General features: G+C 40.2%; 1 protein-coding gene across 2 annotated transcripts in view; it reads right to left on the bottom strand.

Moving 5' to 3' along the window:
• Window positions 1-556: 556 nt before the first annotated feature.
• Window positions 557-26,321, bottom strand: part of LOC135500090 (beta-1,3-galactosyl-O-glycosyl-glycoprotein beta-1,6-N-acetylglucosaminyltransferase-like) — a 54,961-nt gene continuing 29,196 nt past the window's right edge. For both annotated transcript variants that reach the window (XM_064791253.1, XM_064791254.1), the window contains exons 2-4: window positions 15,561-16,636; window positions 14,341-14,600; window positions 557-12,960 (exon numbers count right to left, since the gene is read on the bottom strand). In XM_064791253.1, coding sequence (XP_064647323.1) covers window positions 12,617-12,960; window positions 14,341-14,600; window positions 15,561-16,627 — 1,671 coding nt within the window. In that variant the 5' untranslated portion in view covers window positions 16,628-16,636 and the 3' untranslated portion in view covers window positions 557-12,616. The remainder of the gene's footprint in view (window positions 12,961-14,340; window positions 14,601-15,560; window positions 16,637-26,321) is intronic.

The raw sequence follows: 26,321 nt of genomic DNA, 5'->3' as shown, positions 1-26,321 counted from the left end.
TTGTGGCGTATCGAACAAATCAAAACTTAATGAATTCATGAAGTTCCATTTTGTATGAAATTATATCATATTTTGTACAGAATCCGCTCATTCCACTCATTTCCGCTCAATCCGCTAATAGCATTCCGCGAAGTTACTATTTATAGCTCACAAGGTCATTTGCATAAGATATTGATGACGTTTTAGTCACGTGACAGTCGGACATCGACACTTATTTCTACGCATTTGAGCTTATTTCAAAGTCAATTATCTTTGACCCTGCATTGTTTTTAGCATGAATGATAACATAGAGTCAGAGAGAGAAATATTCAGAACAATTATGTAGTATTTCCAACACTCGGACATGTGCCAGATTGAATCTAACTGCCCTAGTTAGAAAGGCTGAATCCATTACGAAATCGCATTTTGTCCGACATTGCCTGTAATTCAGCGATGGAGAAATAGAGGGTAGCAGCTGAAGTGACGTCATCTTCGCGGAATGCTATTCCGCTCATTCCGCTCATCGCGCTAATTCTACATGGCCAAAAAAGGCGAATAAAACAAACTAGCTCTTCATTAACGAACAAATTTTATTTGGTTTTAACATTACACTATGTTGACACTACTGTGTATGAACATATATTTTGCATGCGTCGCGAGAATGTTCTCCAGTGTAGCAAATACAGTCTGCCACAGTTGCCAGCATGGTGTTTCGATCCCATGCTGTGATAGACTACGTCTAGACAGAGTCTTTCGAAAGACTCTGGTCTAGCGCTTGTCATAATAGTGTGAGGGTTTCATTGGTTTTAAAAGACTGACTGGAACCAGTATGGTCGAATCACAGTGAATTGATATCTACATGTGTAGAGTTCTACGGTGGCCCATAGAGGACATGCGTTTATTTTCAATATATTAGAATATTTTTCTTTTTACAATGCGTTTTTTTCTCTCGAATTACAACCGGCGTCGGATTTATTTCTCACCGCCGAAAAAATAATTTCCACCGCCGGGTAAAAAATAATAATTTCCACCACCACGGTGGAAATTAATATCGACCGCGGTGGAAATTAATATCGACCGCGGTGGAAATTAATATCCAGCGCGGCGGAAATAATATCCACCCGGTGTCAATAACGAATTAGCTCCCGCTCCGATCTTTCTTATGTTGTTACTCTCCTTGACCTGATACTAGTCCAGCCACAATCGTGGTTGTAAACATATTATTTCCACCGCGGTGGATATTAATTTCCACCGCGGTGGATATGATATTAATTTCCACCGCGGTGGATATTATTTTCCTTGGCGGTGGTGGGAATTATTATTTTTAACATGGCGGTGGGAATTATTTTTTCGGCGGTGAGAAATAAATCCGACGGCGGTTGTAATTAGAGAGAAAAAAAACGCATTGTAAAAAAAAATATTCTAATATATTGAAAATAAACGCATGTCCTCTATGGGCCACCGTAGAGTTCTAATACTAAGTGATGAATCTTCACCGTCTTCATTCTCGAATCGTGAAATTTGAGTGACTTCAACTGGCAGACAGTGCATGCATAATTTTCAAAGTCAATTCTATACCGAGCTACTTACTCTCAAGTTACCCCTCATGTATCCATTGTACTCAAAATCGGATCACAAATGTCATTAAAAGCGCACATTTATCCCAAGATACCAGAGAATACGCGTCGATGTTTCAAAATGGATCATGCACGCTCTCTTTCTGTACCTCTACCTTTCTGGTTTGTTGTGACGTCACAGCATAATGTGTTCATGCATATGGCCGCCCGATAAACTTTCTTTGGTGTTTCGGGATAAATGTGTGCTTTATTGACTATTTGTAATCCGATTTGGAGTACAATGGATACATGAGGAGTACCTTGAGAGTAAGTAGCTCGGTATAGAATAGGTTTTGGAATTTATGCATTCCCCTACTGCCAGTTGAAGTCGCTCAAATTTCACGATTCGCGAGTCAAGATGGTGAAGATTCATCACTTAGTATTAGAACTCTCAATTCACTTTGGTTGAATATCAATACGTCTATTTTCCCCTGGCTGTTAAGGATTATCGACCCCATGAGAGCTGTGACGTGGGGGTCGATATCATGATTATATGCCCTGATAACCCTTTCATAAGACAATAGAGCAAAGGGAAATTAGACCTAGGTGCGAGCAGACATTGTTTAAAGACAAAAGCCAGTGTATTTGGGCTAAGACTGTATTTTCTTAACTGCTTGGATAGAGGCAAAATAAATGTTATGAGTGAAAGAGAAATGAAGTGCCAGTTACATGTACATATAACTGAAGTGCCAGTTCAAAATATATTTACCGTGTAAACATGTACAAAACGTGAGGCTTGGTGGTCAGTAGCTCCTATATACGGGAGACTGCGGCGCAACATTAACACCAGAGCATGTTCCAGGGGGTTAAAGACACATCAAATGACGAAAGAACTCATGCAGGTTTGACACGTGCAGTTACCACACTGACGTGAGCACAGTCTCTTAAGTCGTCCTTGTCCAAAACCAATTCCGAATGAGCAAACTTTACGTAATCTTATACCAGAAACTGACATCATCCATAGTTGGTATTTACCAAACTTAGCACCAACAGGAATAAGAGTAATGCCGTCCCGTCAAAAATAAATAGTCAGTTGTTTTTCTGTTTTGCAGAATAGTGACATCGCCTGTGGGTTGTATTTTTAGTTCGTTGTTCTCGGGTAATGACGAGACATGTTCATCAAATAAATCGCTGCAGACATGTTTATATGGAAAACATGATTGACAAAAAATTATCGTCGTGAAAACATCACGTTTTAAAAATATCATCACCAAGTCAATATCTAGTATATTAGGCTAGTTCCATGCTAGAGGACATGTCACACTAAGAGTTCAGACTCAATGTATGCATATTTTTCAAACCGTGAATGAATAATTTTGTTTTTTATGGTGAATATTTACTTTTGACAGAACGTAAATCTGCGAGAACAGGCTTGTACAAAATTTAATAAGCGCGTCCATATTATATGGCACAGTTTTTGATTCCAGTGAGATACTCACACAATATGTAATATGGCGACAAATTTGATGCAATTGAGTATTTTCCCATTGCATCTTCTGGAAATTCATGTTGCAAGAAATGTCTCAGACCTCGTCATATAATACTATTGCAAACGACAAGCTCTGAGAAGTTGTCTCGTACTGTATAACAACCACGAGCTTTTGTCCAACGGGCAGACGCACTTTTCAATAAGGCGTGCAATCTATCAAACCGAATGCGTTCACTTATCGCACAGCTTCGACTGCAGTATGGGCACTTTTTCTTGAAAGCATCTAAAAGTCGGCTGAAAGTTCTTGAAAGGCATAGAAAAACAAGGTGGTGGTGGATTAAGAAGTAGTTCCAGAAAGACCAATGACCTCAATACGTCATCAATAAAGTACGACTCATCTGCTCCCACACACTTTATTCTCGGACGTCTAAGGATATCGATTACCCCTGTACTAATTTGCCCAGTACCAATTTACCAGGTGCCATTTACAGACGAGCTGAATGTATTGAATACACAGAATGTTTTATGATGTGGTTGACGACACAAGACTCTGGTGAAACCAACAACAATCGCGCGACGTTGATATTTTTACGTCACACCATCCTCTGTTAAGCGTCATATGCGCAAGCGAACACGGAGAATTCAAGTTTTGCGTGACGTCAGTCATTTTGTAAATAAAGATATCTATCTATTTCGAGTCACGCGGGTTTGTGAAATAAGAAACATTTTCAGCACCATCCATGTACAAAACACATAACGTAATACTGTGTAATTATAAGTTGCTGTCAGTTATTATCAAACTGTGCATATAGGTAACCTCATCGAGATGAGAAAGCGCACAACCGAGCTACACAGAGCATTTTACCAAAGGTCTTAGGGATCATCTCAAAAGTGACCGAAGTCGAAAGGAATTTTTTTTTCATACATAGACCCTATCTCTTTAGCATTCGAAAACTAAAACTAGAGTGTTTTGGCTGATAACAAGTGACTGGTAACGAAACATACACATTGGCCCTACTCCGCAGATGCATGCTCAAAACAAACAACCAGGAAACCTGATACAAAAGGTATATGATAGACACAATTAACAAGGCACACATAAGTGATGCCAAAAGGTATCCAAAAAAATAAAATCACGATATGAAAAAAAGACTCTCCTTCTGGTTTCCAACGAAAATATTCAGTTTCATTTGGCTCAAGTCTATTTGAGACGGTCTTTGCTTCGGAGGAAACACGTCCAGGTGCGCCATCTACAGATCGCATAATCAAACTGAAATGAAACTATCTCTCCGCCTCCTATTTTGCAATATTCTAACACTTGATGTTTTACTGGTAATAGGCTTCTCCCCTGCCTGGCCTATGTCATTAGGTACCGCACCAGTATCACCCAATCAGGCGCCATTTTGACGCATTGAAATTAATTCTCTTCACACGAGCCTATACACGCCTTTTGTATTTTTGTAGAAGGCGCGTTGGCATGGAATCAACAAATAGTGGCAGCGACTCCGATTTTAGAAATCCCCTACAGATTTCTTCGATACAACAATTACATACCATATACATTAAGGACGAATCGGCGCATTCGCTGATCTGTACCAAAACAGGAGTACTAATTGTCACAAATTCTTTAACCAAAGAATCACATGATTAATTGTGTTGCATTACGTTCATGTCTCTTGACGGTTATGGTATCTCGAACCCCATGAAAGCCGTTTCGAGAAAGGCCGATGTTATCAACTGTGATAACCGGTTGATAAGATCGTAAAACATTGGAAATTTCGCCCTCGGTGCGAGCGGGCTTTAAGACAATAGGCCGTGCACTGAGCTAGGCCTAAGTTCTTTTAACTGCGCGGTAAGGAGCAACTAACGTTATACAAACAACATATACTGAACAACAATGCTATTCTAGATAGAAAAATAATTCCCTGTCTAAAAAGCTCCATTCCAAGGAACACAAACTATGAAACTGTATTGGCTATGAACTTTGTCAGTAGGTATTTGACAAAGGTAAACATGCCTTTGAACATGAAAAATGTAACATAGGACAGCTTCACTACATATTTGGTTCATTTCTAGTATAAAATATTTTTCCGTATGACGTACAACTCATATATTATGATAAAAAAGACATAGTTACCATTTTAAATGGGATACATATAAGATATAAGTATAAAGCTAACCAGGCCCACTTGAAATATTGCAAACACATTTTAGTTATGAATATAACAGGAGAGCATTCTGGCGGTTTCTGAACAGTATTAAAGTGCACTACCATTAGGCCACATAAAATAAAAATTGTTGAGCGTCCTTTTTTTCAAAAATCTTGGGGTGGGTGGGTGGTTTTTATTTTTATTCTTTATGCAATTAATTGAGTTTTGTTTGGGGACAATGCGGGAAAATCTACGCACAATAGCATACAATGCAAACATACTCGATCTCTCTCTTCCGCAGACGACAAAATAAAAGCAACCTCGGCTATCAGTGTAGAATACCCACCCAGTACTTGCATTCAATGCACGCAAACCTATCTTGGAGACGAGTATCACTGGTATTGTTCCGATCTCTCCCAGTCTCGAGCAAAGCATGCGTAGTATGATGCATTAAATTGATGCACATTGGTATTTTACTGCGCGAGACTTAAAAGGTGAGAGATACCGTAGATTCTGTGATGGTATCATTCACCGAATCAATATACCGCAGGAATCTGGGCCACGCTGTCTCAAACCACATGGAGTTGATCAAAGGCGGCCGGTCGGCCAGCTCTTCATTTGCGACGTGGAATGGTTTTATATTTTAGGGGAAAAGGACTTGTTTCATGAGATTAACATGTAAATTAAACGGGAGGAGGTTTATGAGGAAGAGGGGTTATCATTTCGTTCAATTTGAATGCAAAAACAGATCGTTTTTAATGTGTGTTTTTTATGAAAAATAAAACAAACTTAGGGGCGGGCCTTTTCCGTAGGGGCGGGCGGGGACGATCAACAACTCTTTTTTATGTGGCCTTATTTACAATGATAACGTAGAACTGGGTGCCCAGAAAAGTACTCGGCCAGACCCGGGCATTATTGGGTCAATAGTATTTCAATCAGTATATCAATTAAAACTCCGCCCAATTTGGTCGGTCTATGAGTGAACTTATTAAGATTGAAATGTAAGATTATTTAAGAAATAAATAATTGGTTTTGAAATGTGTTGACCTTAAACTGAACTGCAGCATGTTGACAATTGAAAATATGAAATCAAATTACCTACATGATAATATACCAGTTTTATATATGGTTACTCTCCCCCTTATTACCTTACTACGATGTGTGGCAGTGTTTTCATGGCCATTCTTAAAGGGACAATATAGACAGCAGCTAGGCAGGAAAGATAAAGTTACACAAAGTCGCCAATAGGGGTGTATCACATCTCACAGTACGTCGAAGTGATTCACGCTTGTACGAGGATTACATATAGTGCTGAATCTGACATGACCCAGCGCCCTTGCTGTGTATGTTAGCCACCTGAAGATGGCCAAAGTAGCCCCTCTGCTCCTGCCTGTAGTCCCCCTTTAAGTCGTTAAACTCCCAGGATTATGGGGTAGATATCATTCTATTAGCTACAATGTAGCAGACTGACTGACACACTTACCGCTGAGTGGCTGGTGATAGTGCTATGAATAAGCTCATTAATAAATGGCGGGAGAAATCCACGTGTTTGGTATTGTCTGAACAGAACCAAGTCAGATTGGTTACATTTCTGGCCGGTAATTGTTTTTTGTCGATATCAGGAAGAAGAGTCATCAACTATTATCGGATGGCTTGGTCAGATGAGGTGATGGTTTAATTTATGGTGTCATTTAGGCTGAAAATGTTTGTTTCTGAAGTGGAAAAACTTGTGTTTTCCAGATCGTGGGAGTCAATTGTCAGAGATTTCCTTGAGAAAAACAAGTGTCTTTTTTAACTTTGACATACCATGTCTACTTCAGATGAGTAATTTTTTACTAGTGTTGGCTTTCTGACGATTCCAATGAGAGGCGTTATCCAAGGCGTTACAGAAATGGTCAATTTTAAGAAGTCGCTTAAAACGCATTTATTCAGACAATGTTTTACCTAGGGATTCTATTTTGTATAACACGTACTATCTACCATTATTCAGTAAGAGTCAATTTTAGTTTTTTGAGACGGGTTCTTCAATGGGAACTATTTTGTGACCTCTACACATTTTTTCCTGTTGTAACTTGCAAAAAAAGTTTACAATCACTTTGTAAATTTGCGCACAATGTTTTACAGTGTCATCATGATGTTTTGTAAAACTTATTGTACAGCGTTTAGAAAGGCTTTACCATAGAGTAGCCCTGTTAGCACTTTAAATAATAATGTTATTATCATTATTTTCGCTTTCTATTAGAGTTGCTTAGCTGCTCAATAATTTGTCCCTAATTTATATTGCAATTCTATCAGTACTCACTTATATAATCTCGCTTTCTATTTTTCGGGAAAGAAGATGGTCTCTCGGGCAGCTGATATTTAAACCGGTGTGGCGGGGATAGTAGTCCTAGGGCTGATAGTCCGTGTAACAATAGCCCGCATTGCTAAATGTTTTGGTTAGGGTTAGCGGTACAATAGATCATGCTGCTTAATTGGTCAAATACAATGCAACCGGACTATGACCCCAGGGGGACTATATCCGCTGTCACACCGGCCATGCCCCCAACGGATTCCATCCTAACAATAACAATAGCATTTTCAGGTCCCACAGTTCTTTCACATTTTGCACTTTTTTATTGATGGCTTCTTGCCACTGTCCTGATATGATCAGATCTCCCTGATCGGCACTCTTTCATTTTCTAACGGCTTAACTCACCCATATAATACCGGAAGTGATGAGTAGTACACACCAACTAAATTGTTATTTCACCCTTGTACTATCCTGATCCAAAACCTATTATTATTATTAACTGAGAATAGCTATCCAAGAAAGGTAGGACCCATCTAAATAAAGAATCAAAATCATAACTGCTTGGATATATATTACTAATTACATGACCACTTTCCATCCTGTCCTTTTCAAGCAAAAAGCACATTATGGCTTTAATTAGTATACACACAATCCACAAATGTGACACCACCTATCAGTCAGTCATGACCAAGGAATTAATTTCAAATGCCCCAACTGAAAATCTAATGCAACAAACTTCTCCAATCAAATATGCCACTTCATCTTCAACATCAAATCCAGCAATGCCAGGTATGTTTCGTGGTACATTCATGACACTTGTGACAAATCTATAGATCCAAGGGGATAGTAATGAAAAGAAAATGAAAAAATTCACTCAAATTCTAAAGGAGCTCTTTCTACTCTTTTAGTATTCAGCCATTTGCAAACATCTAGCGTGCCCCACTATTTATAGGCCAAGTGCCTGCTGTTTAAAGGAGTAAGTTAGATTTTAACTTTAATGTTCTTCACCCGTTTCATGAGTATAAACCGTTTCCAGCCATGACGATTTGGTGGGAACTGGGAGATAAACAGAATGAGAATATTGATAGCAAATAAATATTTTGACTTTATATTGTTTTTAATACTTCTCTATAGCCTGGGAAACACTGGCAGAATTGTTATAAAACCCTAAGAGGGAGAGAAACCAAATATTAATACGATTTTGATAACTCTTTCCTCACGAATACCATTCAAATAATTCTGAATGATAATGATCATTCATCAGTCCTGTTTTGACATTTTTAAACTCAGGTATAAGCACTTCAGTTGGGCCAATTACGATAGCTGTTTCATTGATGTGAGGATTTTCAAAAAAGTTCGTTTCTGGGTGACTAGCGTTGCGCGATATCGTATATCACGTAAATGGCGATATACGGCACAAGTATTGATACAATATCGCACAACGTTAAAACGATCCCTGTCAAATCTAAACAAGTATAATTTGGAATAAAATGTGCAATAAAAAAATAGCACCAATTCCAACAGCCTGCACCAAATTAACATGGCATGCACATCCCGAGAGCAACTGGTATAACGAGTGTTGCCTTTTTTGAGTGTTAAAGGGTCAACTTGGGCGTGAGATTAACCTAGCCAGGAGGATAATACCCCTGCTTGTCACCACGCGCTGCCACTAGTAGTATTATGCTATCTTATTATATGCTGATCCTTGATAATGATACCCGCCAGAGTTGCGAGGCTGTTTTGGACATGGTTTGTGAATTTCAGGCACCCCGTTCTAGTGCATTGTTAATTGCAGTTCAATGACTTTTCATTGATCCTGTTTTAAAAAATTGCGGTCCTGATGGAAGCTATTTTTGTGTGAAAAACACATATTACGCCCAAGTTGGTCATTTAAACAAATTGACACAATGTTCATGGAGATGCACAGCCAGAAATTACCAACTATTTGTATTTTTAGAAACCTGGCGTGAAGGGAGTGATTTAGTTCAACTCCAGTGTGTTTTTTTCTTGGCGTAATCGGAAATAACAAGAAAAGGATTGTATACATGCATATGATGATCGTAACCCTCATAATTACAAATAAAAGATATCGGCCTCCTCTTCTCTACTAATGGAAGCAAAATGCAGTAACAAACATTTGGGTCAAAATGAGGGATAATTGAGCCCAGCGATAGACTAGATGTTAACCGCTAGATGTCATGATAGTCGCGAATGTAAAGTTAGGCAGTTCCTCTGTCTTTCCGTCATCAATCCCGATGGCAGACGAAGAGTGCCGAAATACTAACCTAATTATAATAAACTACCGATTGTCTGAATTTCCTGAATATTTTGTTTATCGATAAACTTTTTGGTTCTGAAAATGTTGGAGCAATATGAAAGGGAGAAACTCTCTTCCTTCATATTTTTCAATAAAAATCAAGAGACGTGCATAATTCAAAATTCAACTGCGCAAATATCAGTACATACTTTATTCTCAGTTTTAAACGACCAGTTCAGCACGTTGTATGTCCAGCCCCTTTTGAACAATGAGGCAGTCATTATTTAGCATTGCTAAAACGCTCAGGCCACTCCGGAGCATAGGCCCGCAGTGTGTAATCTTATCTTTGCCGCTTATTGAAGAAATGGTGTCGATTACAGGTGATTGGTCAGAAGACCATAATGATGACCAGCCGGTTAGGCCTACGACAAATCTGTCATTCATTGCTGAACTAGCCAATCCAGACAGAATTCGCGCTTGAAAACATACCTACATTCATAAATGTGACTATGCAGTATTATAATCGTGGACTGCCAGGGCATGGCCAACGGACTGGTCGTTTAAAACCGAAAATAAAGTATACTTACAGCTTTTTGCTTTAGTACGGCAGTAATAAAATGCGCTGCTTACCTGTAAGCTACATTTGCAAAAAAGCAAGTACGTGTGCCTTAGCACTTAGATTAAACCCTTTCCCTAACCTCCAGTCAAACAGCAAGGTTCCCTTCCAAGCAGGGACAGACACTTTAAGTATATTGTGTCTGTTCAAGCTCTTCATACACCCCTTTTTAACACAGATACTCGGTGTCTGGCTGTCAACACCAGTTTTCGATGTTGGACATTTGCCGAAACTAGAAACTAGTTTTGCCGCACACTTGGTTCTAAACCCTAACTACACTAATTACAGTAAACACCGGGTAAATTAGTCGATATGAGGTAACACTCCGTGCACTCTCCCTTTAAATCCCGTAAAGTGCGCAATTTACTCACTGATGCATTACGTGTTGACAATGTGCTAGTTTTAAGGCCGATCCCGATTGTGCAGTTTCATGTCTTATCATGAAACAACTTCAAATGATTGTAAAACGGGTCAACAGTGTCATCTGACATTGAAATTTAACGCTTTACCTGAAAACAAAGATGTAGGGGCTTGGGAACCTTGCAAATGACGGTCAATCATAAAATGTATGACTTATACATGTATGCCAAAGAAAATTAAAAAGTTGAAAATGCAATAATTTAAAAGAAAAATAGACTCAGATAAGAGATATGGCAACGAAGTTACTAAAATCAGCAAAAGATGGAACAACCATCATGAAACGTATATTGATTAGACTGACACAATTGACTATCATCAGTTATAAGAGTAAAGGGTCTGTAACAGTCTAAGGACATTTTGTCTCAGGCCAACGAATTCGAAGGTCGGTTTTCATCTGAATTTCGACCATTCAACTTTGACCTTGATGAGAGCAACATTTGTTGACCTTGATATGCATAATGAATGTACAGACATGTGTGTACTGTTTAAGAGAGAGAATACTACGAAGCTACATGCATATACCATGTATATAAGAAGTATACAAGACATGTAACAGCTATAACAAAAATATGGCCAAAAAAACTGGCCCCAAGTATCTAGATCGAATCTTGATACAATGACCGGCCAACCCAGAGGTCATGGGCACAGTTTAGATCAACAATCAGTTGGACTGCACTAAACTATTCTCCCAGTTGTCCACCTCAGATCTGATAGTCTTATCAGGGTAAACTCGGCTCCGGAAATTTGGTCGGAGGCCATCGCGATTTATGGTCGGCTTCAGAAGTAAATGTTCACCTCACTACCAGCAAACGTTTTAAAGTTTCAATCAATTTGTTTTCTATAAAGCATGTTTTCATTTCCATTTTACTTTTTTCTCTCGCGTATTTTATCGACAATAAGTTATCGACCTAATAATCAAGTATATTTTTGCTATGAACACATTCCATTGTGCAAGTTTTCATTTGTCAATAAATGTTTTGTTCTCACAGAACCACCCGACAATTTTCAATGGGACTCATTATGACAAAACGTGTTCTCAAAAAGTTGAAAACACCCTACAACAACACAAATATTCACGGACTGAGGTTGAATTCTAGTATTTGGTTCTCGACTGGCAAATACCAGTTCCCATTCAAGGCTAAGACAAAAAAAATTGACATAGTGATGAAATATTGATGTGGTCTCTTCGCCAAGAATTATGTAAAAACTTCTGAAACCGACAATAAGGAATACCTTTTTTTACAAAAGGTGATGCAATAACAACTGATGGTTTGCGTGCTGACTTATTTAACAGTGCATCTACACTATATTACCGTTTTGATGAACTAATGACAGCATAATATGGCACCTAAATCCCCAATTGTACAGTCGAATCTCTCTTAGCGGACACCTCTCTACTAAGAACACCCTTTCTAAAAACGACACTGGCTTTGGTTCCAAACCTATCATTTTCCTTCAAAATGACCTCTGTAATCAGGACATCTCTCTAATAAGGACAGCATATGTCAGTCCCAAGGGTGTCCTTAATAGAGAGGTTCTGCTGTACATTAATGAGGTCACAATTCGACAAATCTAAAGGAATTCTTTAAACGCATAGTTCGGGCAACAGTGGTAGTGATACACCATCGTTGCCTAGACAACCACATCAAACTTAAGCACCACATATTTATGAGCCAGCTGTTAGAAAAGTTAGCTGTTTCCTTTCCCTCGTTCCTCCATGACCATCTGAAGTTACTCCTCACAAACTTTAGGTAGCGGGCGTGACAAGAAGGAACCAATAAGCCAAATAAACCCTCAATTCAGACACCAGGTATCTCTCATAGCGGAGAGCCCCCTGGTGACAGGATCGAGAAACGCTATGAAGCGGAGGCGGAGTAATTTTCCGGTACTTGGTAACTATTTTTCACGAAAGGCAACTGGGAATAAAAAGTTGTATTAAACGTCCGCTTCTTCGAATATTCTTCCCTGGTTTTCGTAAAGAGCAACTCTTCCATGCATTCATACGTCAACGGCTCGTAATCCATGTGAAATTTGTTTGCGAATAGTTCGTATCGAGAAGCCAGCAGCGGCAGGTCACCTGTAGAAAAGATGCAAATCCAACGCACTCGTTTTCCGGCGCAGGGATAGTCGTACGGCCAGTAGCCCCAGTTTTTAAAGCGGGTTAGATAGGCGTGGTTGACAGGGTCTGGTTCGGGTTCCCCTGGAATGATAGAGTACAATTTGAAACTTCCAAATGGAAGAATGGCATCGACAGACTCCGTGCCACAACCATCAACACATCTTACCCTTATGATATTGGCTAACGCTATGGAGGCCGTTGGTACAAAGCTAGTCGTGGTTTTCTCGGTCTTTTATTCAAGACTGATATCAACTACGGTTGCGATTATCATCGATCTGACTTCATAAATCTAGATTGAAAGCATGGTTTCGTATACCAGTTGAACGGAGACCTACAAAAGGTCGTCACAAATCAAGACGGAAAGCATGGTTTCGTTTACCAGTGAACGGGGACCTAAAAGGTCCTCACAAGTCTAGACGGAGAGCATTTTTTCGAGTTGTGCGGAATTGGTGGTGACCGCACGATGCCTGTGATCAGGACGACAAGCCAAGCAAACAAGTGTTTTGAAGTGGTGGGATTTCAGAATAGACACGTTTCTAATGTTGGTCTTCGTCCGAGGTAATAAAAATGTACAGTTATGTAAGCGTTACTAGACTTAAAACAATACATAGTCATCGTAGTGATGGCAACTCCTGATAACGAACTCACGCCGGCAGACATGTTGTTTTGCATCGCGTGTAACAGCACATCAAATAAATTAGAAATGTAGACAAAGTGAGTAAAATTATGAATTTCTTGGTCGAGCAGTAATCTATACACATATAAAAAAGACCACTGCTGAATTTGATCAATATCGGTTACTACTACTACGGATATCAGATCATCTGTATTCTGGTGTCTGTGATATTCCATGTGATGATGCTGCCACTGTTTTGTATCTGTTACAATCAATAGTCAAAATTACGCAGTCGTGATGCTGCAAGTATTTTCATTGAAATCGATATACCTATCATATTCATATTTATCATATCAATTATATTAGTCGCTCGAATCACAAATCGAGAGTAGTGCGTTCTAAGATATGGTGTAGAAGTTAGTTTTAAAATCTCCCCAAGGAAAATGTATCCATTCCTCATGTATGGCAAAGAATTAAGGCATAGTTCAATCGAGACCTACGACCTTGGGCTGTCGGTGTGGCGCAGTTGCAAGATCAGCATCTGTCACCTCTAAGGTCCCGGTGCCCTCAATCCATGTAGTAGAGAGGGCGACTCTCTTCGACAGCGTAGGTTTCTTCCGGGGTCTCCAGTTTCCTCCTACTTACATTAAAATCGCCCAATACTGTTTATAGATTTAATAATGTTGACGCTCATCTTTCAACTCGATATTCTCAACCTTCAATACCCCAGGCGTATATTAGCACGTGCGGTGCATTGACCATTCTTCATGCTCCTTTAACAGATACAAGCATAAAATGCGAAGTTTTAAGATATCTCTTTTATCTAGAGCATTGGTTATACTGACCTTTGAAAGCACCTGGGACTCCAAGTTGCGGACTATGGTGTAGCGATGTGAAGAACGTTTCGTCTGGTATACCCGTATTCTTAACCCAATCAAGGAACAGCTTAGCAGTTGCATTATGTAGGACATAATCGACGAATGCACGGGAGGCAGTGATATGCACGGCACCTTTCGTTAGTGTCACGTTGATGGACGTTGGTGGTTTCCAGATGGGGGTTGGCCACATACCGAAGTGGAATACTGAAGTGCGGATTTTGCTGCGTCTGAAAGAAATGGTGCTTACTTGTCAATAACTTTACAGAGATATACCTCTGCGAGATCACATATGCGAGCTGATCTCAGAGTGGGCTCCATAAACCTGTGTGGATGGAGCCGATCGTCTGATGAAGCCAACGGGGAATCCCATCGCGCAATGTGGTGTACTGTGATGACGTCATACGGGTTGGTTCTACTTGATCCGCCAATAACAATGTCATCAAATTAACCTCCTCTCAATGACTGCGACAATAATTTTTTTCAATGTTTGGCGGGCGATCATTGTGAAATACAGAGAAATCGCTCTTAAATTTCAGCGCCCACTATTTTGGCTCACAGAGATTATCTCAGTTATATTGGATACCGGGTATGCTCACTTCGTGCCATGACCAAAAAAAGGAACGCAGACAATGTTCGCGACTGTTGCTAAAATGCTTAGATTTTGGAAATCTCAAAATGGCCCTTTCACAATAGGCCTACACAGTACGCAGTATAGGTTTTACTTCAGCCAGATGTGCTCAGCGAAATGACAGGCAGGCATTTCATACCTCTTCGTGCTATTAGCTTTAAAGGGGGCGTTCCCAGCCCGGAATGCACTCACCGTGTACAAAAAAGGATATCCTTCCTCCGATTCTCCAAGCAGGATGAAACACAAATACCAGACGGGCAAAACCATTGGCCTAACAGGAGAGACCTAGTATTGCATGTAGTGCATTGCATTTGTACCAAATATACAGGTGATCCCTTATCGGGCAGTACCGATTCACTCATTCCCTCGGAACAAACGTTACCTGTTAGCGTCTTACCGAAATTTCGAATAACCTATTATCCGAAAAGATCGGTGTTTGGAAATACTGATTTTACAGTTTCAGTGAAATATTAGAATTCACCAAGCTAAGTACGGATACCAAAAATCTGTTTCTCTGTTTTGAGAATCTCCAGTACCAAACATGTTGTAATGAACTTACTGTTTGACGGTTCCATCTATGTCATTTGCACCAGCATACGTCTTCAGGATCTTCACAAGGTCCCCGTTTGTTTTTAATGGTAACTCCTGCCCCGTCAAGTTGATGAAATACTTCCATTTTTTATACTGCCAGAGATTCTGCATACACACTAAATCAGCTTCCAAAACCGAAAACCACCCCCACCAGACGTCTATACTACGCGAGGCAATAAAGACATTGTCGAAACATGATGCAATAGCTTTCATCGCGTCGTGGGTGTCCTGCGAGGATTTTTTGTCCACGTGAATGCAATAATAATTTTGAGGCCTGTAGATGACCCGTAGCAGCCGCTCGACCTGTTCGGCTTGTTTGTACATGAGGATGCTATAAGCTAAAGGGAATTCTTCTTCTTCTTTTGACATGGGGTGTGTGATGTAACCGCGCTTTTTCCTAAAGTCCTCACAATTCATTGTCATGGAAACGTAGTCACGATCGGGTATCGGCATTTTCGGATGATCTTGCATGTATTCAATTGCTTTTAACTGCTCACCCTTTTCCCCTTTAAACAGTTTAGGACAGCTGATATGCTTTACCGAAATTTCTGGGACGTAATCCAAAATATTAGAATAGGAAAAATTACGAATCCTGTAATCCCGGTCGGATAAATGTCGCCTAATTTTTGATTCAGAATTGAAAAACGTCCTAGTTTCCTCCGCTATACTTTGCGTTCCTTTTAAATGTTGTAAATTCTTATCTAATATTTTCGCAAAATCTCGTAACGTCCCAATGATCTCGTCCCCATTGACTTTTTCACACATCTTTGGGGCCCGCGCCACGAAGCTCATTTTAAAAGTGAACACCATATAAAGTAAAAGCACCAAAACACAAAGTACAAGAACCGAACTTTGGATGAATTTTTTCTTCTGTAGACCTATCCCAAGTATTGGCATTTTCATTGAGTCATTTTTTATAAGGATTCTGTATGTTCCCTGTAGGTCCTGACTTGGTTCCAGTTGGATTGTGGCCTCGTCGCATAGGTGAGGCATTTTCTCTGGGTCCTGGGCGCTCTCCTCCTGCGCGTGCGTCATTTTCAGCACCTGCAGAACATTAAATTCAAAATGGCATCAGGCACTATTATGATAATACAGTCATGTAAATGTACATGTAAGGGTTTGGGAAATGACAGTAGCTCAATAGGTAACGGCATCATGACTATCGGACGCAGCGTTGTGTTGTGAAGTTGATCTTCTAAAATGGTTTTAAAGAAGAGCTGATAAGCTAGCCTTGGCATCACATGTATTTCTTTTTAATTGGAACTCGCGTGACTGAAGGAGATTTCTACGAAAGCCCAGAAGGCTCATTCAATATTCAAAACTCGGAATATCCAACAAATATCGAAATTTGAATTTTGAAATAGGCTCTTCTTTGACTTCAAAATTCAAAATTCGAAATTTCAAATATCGAATTTTAAATTTTGACGTCAACCAAATATATATGGACTTCAAAATTCAAAATTCAAAATTCAAAAAATTTAAATATTGAATTTACCTAGGTCTTTCAAAGAAAATTCACCATCTTTAAAAAAAAGACTTTTCACCACTGTACACAGTTATCTTGGCAGCTGCCATTTTATGATGCTGATGAGGCTCAGAGTAACGCCCCTGTACTCCATCTAGTGGTACCTCAAAGAACAATATTGTACACTTTTGAATTTTGAATTTTGAAGTAGCACAATTGGCTGACTTCAAAATTCAATATTTGAAATTTGAAAATTGTGAAGACGCAAATTGGTTGACTTCAATATTCAAAGTTCAATATTTGTTAAATTTTGAATTTTGAAGTAAAAAAATAGCATAGTTCAAAATTCAAAGTTCGATTTGTTGAATTTTGAATTTTGAAGTCACAGAAGAGCACAGTTCAAAATTCAAAGTTCAATATTTGTTGAATTTTGAATTTTGAATGAGCCTCCTGGGCTTTCGTAGATTTCCGTTATTATCATGCATGTATATACCGAACTGACATTATTTTAAGAGCCCCAATTATTTCTCCTAACTTTGAATTGCCTTAACTATGGCCGCTTCAAGTGAGCTCCTGCTGAAATTCTGGCCGTACACGATTAACTTCACTTCTGAAAAAGATAGAAATATTGAGAGGAAATGAATCAATCCCAGCTGACAGCCTCACAGAATACGCTGCTTCATCAACAAATCGTTAGGTAGTTTCTATGGAATATCTAATCTTGTTGCCATGGCAACTGCCTGCACTGCTTAAGTAGAAGCTGATCAGATTGATGCGGCCAGTAGTCTGGTGTATCATCTCTTACTCGCCAATGAAGCGTAAGACGATTGCAGATGATTCGAGTGCACGTTTTGAGTACCTACAGTTTGAAGAATGTTAGCAGAATTCCACGACAGCATTGCAAGGAATGCGTTCTACGTGGCCCTCCGTGTGTATCAATGCTCTTATTGTGAACATTTGCCATTGGAGAATGGCATCTGGGAAGATATGCCTCTTTTTCAAGACTGACGATCGATAAGCTTCTACTGGTTTCGAAATAAATGTATTGCAAAGATTGCCCGGCTACTAAATCTTCTTTTTGTAATATCAAACCCACTCACTGGCAACCCGAGGGAAAAGCGGAGACCACTGAACGATTGTACTCATGTCGTGAATTGTGGACGGAAGTGTCATTTACGGACGACAGATCATATGTCATAATAAAGGAAAGCCCAGGTTATACAGCGGGGCATAATTCAGCTTTATGGTGAGACATTATTCAGGATAGCCGAGGTTTTCATTGGCTGATTTAGGGGTCACCATAATTTGAACTACGCCATGCAATAATTCTCATTAATCGTGACCGTTATGGAGACACATTTTTTCAATAAAACGACCTCGTTCCGAGCTACATTTCACCTCACTGACCCTCAAAGCCCTTTTGATAATCGGAAGCTAGTTTTGATCCTTTGACTATCTGACATCAATATCGAAGCATTTATCCCTGGCGTTTACACGGTGGGTAACCGTAGCGGTTTAGCGACCACTGTGTACGGTTCAACGAACTTCCGTTTTGCCATGATTTTCAAGGTAGCACATATTTTTACAATTTTCGGTAAGTTACTGTTGTTTAAACCGGCTCTACTTTTGACGCATACATCATCGGTCGTTGTAGTTTACATCAGTATGCCAATGCGGATGTAACTTCGAGAAACGGAGCTAATATTCACGTTGAAAGGTGAACATGATATGATGTTCAAAGACATCATTTTATGGCGAAGCCTCTCGAATTGACGCCATTCTTGCAGGGCTATCTTATACTGCAATGTCAACAGTAAAGACTGACGAAGTAGTAAGTAATATGCATTTCGCATTGCGGAGATACACCGAAAAATATCTTGACTACATGAAAGTGTACGGTGTTAAGCGATACTACTGTACACTGGTTTAGCAACATAACACACTGAAAGTGTACGGGTTATATTTTCCAACGATTAAAAACTATTCATCGCATTTCACTGGAAATAATGGCCCAGACAGTCATAATTCCCAATCTAAAATGTAACTTTACTACCAATAGTTGATCGTTTTTGCCTTCGAGGCGCGGGAATCGCCTTCAAGGTTTTTATTTGTTGGTTTATGGTGCACCATAATTGAGAATTATGCCACACCACAATTCAGATTTATGCCGTGGCGTAATTCTGAATTCTGTCCACTCGCGCCAGCCACATACGGAAGCATCTTGTATTACAACACCTTTACCAAACCCAATAATGCAACATAATGTATACTCTAAAACCTCGAATACAGGGAATGAGGCTCCGCCTCCAATCATTACAATGATTTTGAATGGGACGGGCCAATAAGTCAGATATTGTTCTTTTATCAATGGCATGGGCCAATGGAGACGCATGTGTTTTATTCACGCTCTGATCTTGGCTGACACTAACAATGAAACGAAATCAACCCCACTGGTCATAGTGGACCCATTTCTTCTTATAAAAGAGACCCATTGTGTCGTTGTAATGATGTGATTGTAATGAATGGAGGCGGAGCCTCATTTCTTGTATTCGAGGATTTAGAGTATATACTAGGATTGAAGGGCCAATCATTTTTGAGGTTTCATTGCCTTATGATCAAGTCACTTGTTTTTCTAACCTCGACAACCATTATAGCCAATGAAGTTCAACGATCAGCAACAAGCCCACAAAACACGTAATTTGCTGGTACATGACAAAGAAAATGCCAATTTTGCAAAGGAGATGACGTCGAAGATGAATTTCATTTTTTAATTGTTTGCACACAGCACTCCGTCACTCGGGAAGCAACGTTTAAATATATTTCTACAGTTGATACAAGCTTTGTAAATCTACCCGACATCGACAAATTTAAATATCTCTTAACCTGTATTTCCACCCCTGCTTTTGTTCGCATTGCTGCTTATATTTATGATATGTACCCCTATTAATGTGTATATACCTTTCACTGCTTTGTATCATTGCATGTCTTCTATTCATATATATCTGTAACAGCCCCACGGGCATTAACAAGATGAAATAAATAAATTGAAATATACGGGATGTAATGGATGATACAAATCCGTGCCACATATGTATATTGTAGGCCTATACTGTAAATCAGAATAAGCCGCACAAGTATTTGATCTGGAAAATACATGTGCTCTGAAGGGGGTAATTCATTAGTCACTTCATCAGAAGCAAGAGTGGCATTCATCGATCTCGACCTGGCAACGCGTTGCGTCGACCTTGAATTATCGGGAAGTGACTCACACACTCGTCAATTTACACCCATTACCAATCGGTCCAGTGTGTACATCTTCACCCAGATAATGTTCCCCGGCACAAGCTAAAGGACTCAACAGAAGCATTCACTGCGTGAGATAACTCCGTAGAGATCAATGAAATTCTTATTTCAGGCCAGAGGCTCACTCTCGCCAATATTTTAAGTACATGTTTATGATCAGGCAACTCGATGCAGCCGTTTCGGGCGGGCAAACATTGCGGTTGATATCCATCTTGATAACATAAGAGTGAATTCTGGTAAGATATTGGATCCACTCACCAATAAGATCCCAAGCCCGACAATACCCGATTTGTATCACCCGATTTGTATCAAAAGGGGTGGGATATCTATTCCAGAGTTAACAACGTAATCGTCATGAATAGTCATGACTCTGCAGCGGAACTTTTCATATTACAATTAAAGACAAATTGGAAGAAACGAAGACAAGATATCCCACCCCTTTTATGGCTGCGAAAGGCCTACTATTTATGTCCGGTTATTTAGGCTCGACCCATCAAGGCGAGAGTAGAAATCGGGTATTTTCGGGCTTGGGATCTTATTGGTGAGTGGATCAACCATGGAGGTATTAATAATTTATATTAATCACGCTGGGGAGAATATCCTGAGCAATTTTAGTGACATGCAGTCTTTTAGGTCCAGCCGACTGCGAAACCCCAGACACCGGGGAGATTCGAAATTCTGAATTTAGTCGGGTCCTATCACCAGATGAGCCTACCTACGACGCGGAACAATCAGATTCCAAATCTTAACTAAGTAAACTGGCAATGTTACCTAGTTTGTCACCTTGTTTTGGCAAACAAATTCGAAATTCGCGATTCGAAATTCAGAATGCGACAAACAAACAAATTCGAAATTCGTGATTCGAAACGCGATGTTCCAAATTTGATCGAGGCGTAAAGTACAATGGCAAGTCTAAGGCACCCGGGTGGGACGACTGGGGAGTCCATCTACATGAAAGCTGTTGTTTGTACCTCGGGTTTGTACACGCCACTCGTGACTTATTCGAACGGTTAGAACAGATACCGCAATGTTCCTATCACTTTGTGTCTATCGATTATTAATCACACAGCTACATACCATCAGAGAGCATTCACAGTAGTCTCTGTCACAGCCGCCTCTATTCCAATCGGCATACATCAGGTGTGCATAGCCAATAGATTCAGCGTATGACAAGAGACATGTTGGTGTGACCGTGTGTGACTACAGTGGTCTCAAGAGGATGGAAAGTTCAGCCGGTCCGTAAATTGTAAATCTCTCGTACACTCTTGCAAGATACGGGTTCGGGGCTTTTCAAAAATGTATTAGGATTTTTCAGCCACACAAACAGGCACTAGGCTTTTTAATTTGTGAAGTGCCGCAATTTGTTGTTTATTTCGTTGAAAAACCTCCACACGAGTGCATTCAGCCACACAAACAGGCACTAGGCTTTTTAGCTTGTGAAGTGCCGCAATTTGTTGTTTATTTCGTTGAAAAACCTCCACACGAGTGCATTCAGAGCTCAGAGAACCCACTGGCTAGTCTTACTCGTTTAACTATTCAAATTTTAAGCATTTATCGAACGCAATATTACAGCATGATTCAAAGCTTCGTCTATTCTCTCGTAAGACGCTATCCGTATTTGGTTCGTACGGTTGTTGGATTGTTTCATAACTCGGGTGCAGGGTTGCCGACTTAACTTTTGTCGGACGCCCGGCAGATCAAGATCGACTACTGACTGCAAATTGAGTATATATGACGCATCATGTATAATGTACCGGTACTTATCTTCATGTATTACTTCACTTGGTCAAAGATTCGCGAGTGAAAAAAAATCAGATCAAATAATGTAAACTTAGATTAATCATACTCCATTAAATGCAATTAATGAAAACATCATTTCTTTTGTTCTTGCGTAGTATATAATGAAATGACGCGACACTCGCGAGGCTCATCAATTTACAAATACGTGTATACTGGGAAAATCATAGAGAGGGGGGGGGCACGCGGTGTATCATCAGGTGACTGACAAACATCAAGTTGCCTAGTCGTTACGACACGAACCTTTTTCATTCTGAATGTGAGCGACTCATTTTCAGCCTTTGATTTATCAACAATGATAGAGGAAAAGTCATTCATATAGATTTACACTTTATACCCCACGGCTATGACTGGCGCGAGTGGACAGAATTCAGAATTATGCCACGGCATAAATCGAAATTGTGATGCATCATAGTTCGACCAATCAAAACCTCGGATCTCGTGAATTATGCCGCGGCATGAATAGGAATTGCGGACGGAAGTGTCATTTATGGAGGACGGAAGTAAATCGGAATTGTGGTTCACCATAAATCAACCAATCAAAACATCGGATCTCGTGAATTATGCCGCAGCATTAATAGGAATTGTGGTCGGAAGTGCGATCTATGCTGCACCATAAATAAAACGATTGCCACTTTCTGATTGGTCTAATTATGCCACATCACAATTCCTATTTATGCCGTGGCATAATTATGAATTCTGCCGCGGCATAATTCACGAGATCCGATGTTTTGATTGGTTGATTTATGGTGCACCACAATTCCTATTAATGCCGTGGCATAATTCTGAATTTTGTCCACTCGCGCCAGCCATACACATCACCAATATAAGATTATTGCCCAGCCTATACAGAAACCTTTCATGTCTCTGGAGAGCCAAGGGCAGCCACAATGCAGTGCACACAATGACATTTCAGGCATTCGCTTCATTTTGAAGGAGTTCTGAACATTAGGTGCTAAGGATTTCAAGCTCGAGCCAGAATTGTAGTTCCCTGCGGTCACCCTTAAAACTGCGACATGTAGACATCAGAAGTAGTAGACCCCTATTTATACACCAAATTTATGCAAGGGAGAACAGCTGACGAACCCTAAATATTCTATGAATAATCTATTGCAGATTATTGAATAACTGATCATCCGTATTGCCAGTAAGTTTAGCGACGTAACTGCCAGTTCGCGTGTTTGTGTGCCGAACATATTTGTACTCGATCCCGTCGACGAGCATGTCGGGAGAGCTTGTACACCCTTTTCCCTTTACCAAATCTGACCCCGGGACGTTTCATTACGTTAACGGTACCATTCGTACAGCTCTAAGGTATGAATTGAATTATCGAGATTTTGTCTCATAATTCTCAGATAAGCAAATCAGTTGTGTGATCGTCCAGTCACGAAAAAAGGGTCAAATAATTTGCTGCGATACTTTTTAAAACTAGACAGTAATGCAATAGCTTTTTAGAATTTAGAAGTGATTGAAAAATAACGAGTTTGTAACTATTACGTTTGACCAGTGTTGCTCATATCGCGCGCTGTCCATCGTTTTATCTAACCCAGAGAGCTGATGCCCCATTGTAATGCTCGACTATCTATAAGGCCAAATCTTGGGAGGCCCTGAATTGTCCTGTAAAAGTAATGTTCTACGAAGTAGCGCTAGCGGATTGGCTCTTGTCGACTTGTTGCTACTGGTAAAAATGCAGAATTAAATAGTACTGGATCCACTCACCAATCGATCTCAAGCCCGACAATACCCGATTTCTACTACCGCCTAGATGGAAAGAGCCTACATAACCGGGCATAATAAATAGTAGGCTAAAGGGGTGGGATATCTTGTCTTCGTTTCTTCCAATTTGTATTTAATTGTTATATGAAGAGTTCCGCTGTAGAGTCATAACTATTCATAACGATTACGTTGTTAACCCTTGAATAGATATCCCACACCTTTTATGGCTGCGAAAGGCCTACTATTGTGTTCGGCTGTTTAGACACTACCCATCGAGGCGGTGGTATAAATCGGGTATTGTCGGGCTTGGGATCTCATTGGTGAGTGGATCCAGTACTTCTGATTGAACAGTAGATCTATACCAGTCCGAGAGACTCGTCTAGAAATTCTAAACATCACTTCAATATAAGAGGTTAAGACATCATTCTAACGGCAGCCAAGATCAGGAATCGATAGCCCTAAGTTAGGCTAAACGCGAACTCGAATACACCGAGGTTAAGGATTTGATGCCGAACTGGACGTATTGGTTGTCTCACCCAAACCGCAAGGGTGGAGCTAAAATGTAGACCAAAACTTCCACGCCTCGGTTTTGGCCAATATTTCAGCTCCACCCGAGCGGTTTGGGTGAGACAATCAATACCAATAATTAGGTATCAATTCCTATTCTAAAACATCTCAAATTAAATGTCGAATAATGTGGTTTGAAATGCTTTTGAAATGCTTCCACATTTTGCACCTACCCAAGCGGTTATGGTTGCCAAACCCAAACCACTTAATTCAAAAAGAGGCTTCATTGGCGCATAGTGCATTTACACTGTAATGTGCGGTTCATTCCCAACCAAGGTTTTTTTAGAGGCCATGGCTTAATGTGCGTATAAAAATAATCGTCACAGGTGTATCATATTGTGCATACAATTCAGAGTTCTTTCTCTGATTGAACACACGAGTAACGATTCGTGCTCAGCATCGTGCATCGACATCAACCGCCATAACTTTTTCAGGGCAGAAAGACCTCAACCAGTGCATAAATCCAGAGAATTTTTGACAAGTCATGAACATGATAATTTCAGGGTTTGTGGGTCTGAAGTTTTTTGGGTCGTTTTTGTCTTAATTTCACGCGTCCATCACGTTTTTCGGCTCAGCGGGTTCATTGGATCCCCAATCCGCGCCGGTGAACATAATATGAGGCTCAAAGTTCATCAGAATGTTAGCCAGAAACAACTTTGATTCATGACATCAGAGGAACTACATTCTGATTGCACAGATATCATCCTTACTGGACAGTGAGACCACGCATTGATTTCTTGAAGTACTACTTTCCTATGCGATCTACGCTGATTGGTCAATCAGTGATGCGGAGCCAAAAGTAGCCTAACATTGCCTCCATGGGCAATTTCACCCGATCTTGTCTCGCAACGATTGAAAGCAGATATTGGTGCATAAAAACACAGTAATATGCTATTAGCCTAAAGGGAAGGATGATTAAGATTCCATAACTGTCATCGAAATTGCCATATCATTATCCTCTCTGAAGGAACTTACTGAGAGCAGTACGCGCAGTTGTACAGGATTTGTTTTCGGCAAAATATCGCAGTCCTGTGGACCAATCAACGTCGACAATATACCACGTCCGCAGACTGGGTATTGCAATGTGACGACGCGCTACACAGAGTAATTTGGTCAGTGCCCACATTCCTGCCCATTCTAATTACTCCCAAAAGTCAGCAGCTGTGGAACATCACAAACCTCCACAGCCAGAAATAGAACATCTGGACCTCGTTAATGTTAATTAGTTGTCTTGATGTTACGAACCGGATCAATGCGCCCATATCAGATAGATGGCTTTCGAATTCTCTCATTTATTAGTCATGGCTTTACGTAATACAAGTGTTTCGCTTGCCCTTTTGATGCTATTTTGAGATTCTCTGCTGCCCATGTCGTCAACCCCTCTCGTAAAACCACAGGCATGTGAAAATAAGAGCTCAATACCCACCCCCCCCCCCCCCCCACCCCCCCCCCCCCCCCCACACACACCCACACACACACCGCGTATTATTTCATGAGTGTTTTCCGTTGTGGAAAACCAGGGGTTTTCAATGTACTCTGCTTCTCGATATTTCATGTTGTCAACAGAAGATGGCTATTTCAAGCTGGTTATACTTCAAGTTGTTAACCAAGTGCAGCTGCACTAAACATTGCCGCCTTGTTTGATATGAGATATCAGACATTACAAATGTATACCACTAATCAGTGAAGTGGAATTCCGAGTATGCCTGGTTTTACCCCAGCAGGTAACGAGAATTCTTGTGCATACTACACGAATGCATGTGCTACATCAGCTGAACATTCTCGCCCACTCCTTCAGTAACTTCAAACCGAAAAGAAAATCAACCATTGAACTTCTGAGAGGAGTTGTAAGTCGACCATTTGGAGTCAAAGTTCGTAATT

This window comes from Lineus longissimus, chromosome 16, assembly GCF_910592395.1.
Source record: "Lineus longissimus chromosome 16, tnLinLong1.2, whole genome shotgun sequence".
In the NCBI taxonomy this organism is placed as follows: domain Eukaryota; kingdom Metazoa; phylum Nemertea; class Pilidiophora; order Heteronemertea; family Lineidae; genus Lineus; species Lineus longissimus.
This window is presented reverse-complemented; position numbering and strand designations above follow the sequence as displayed.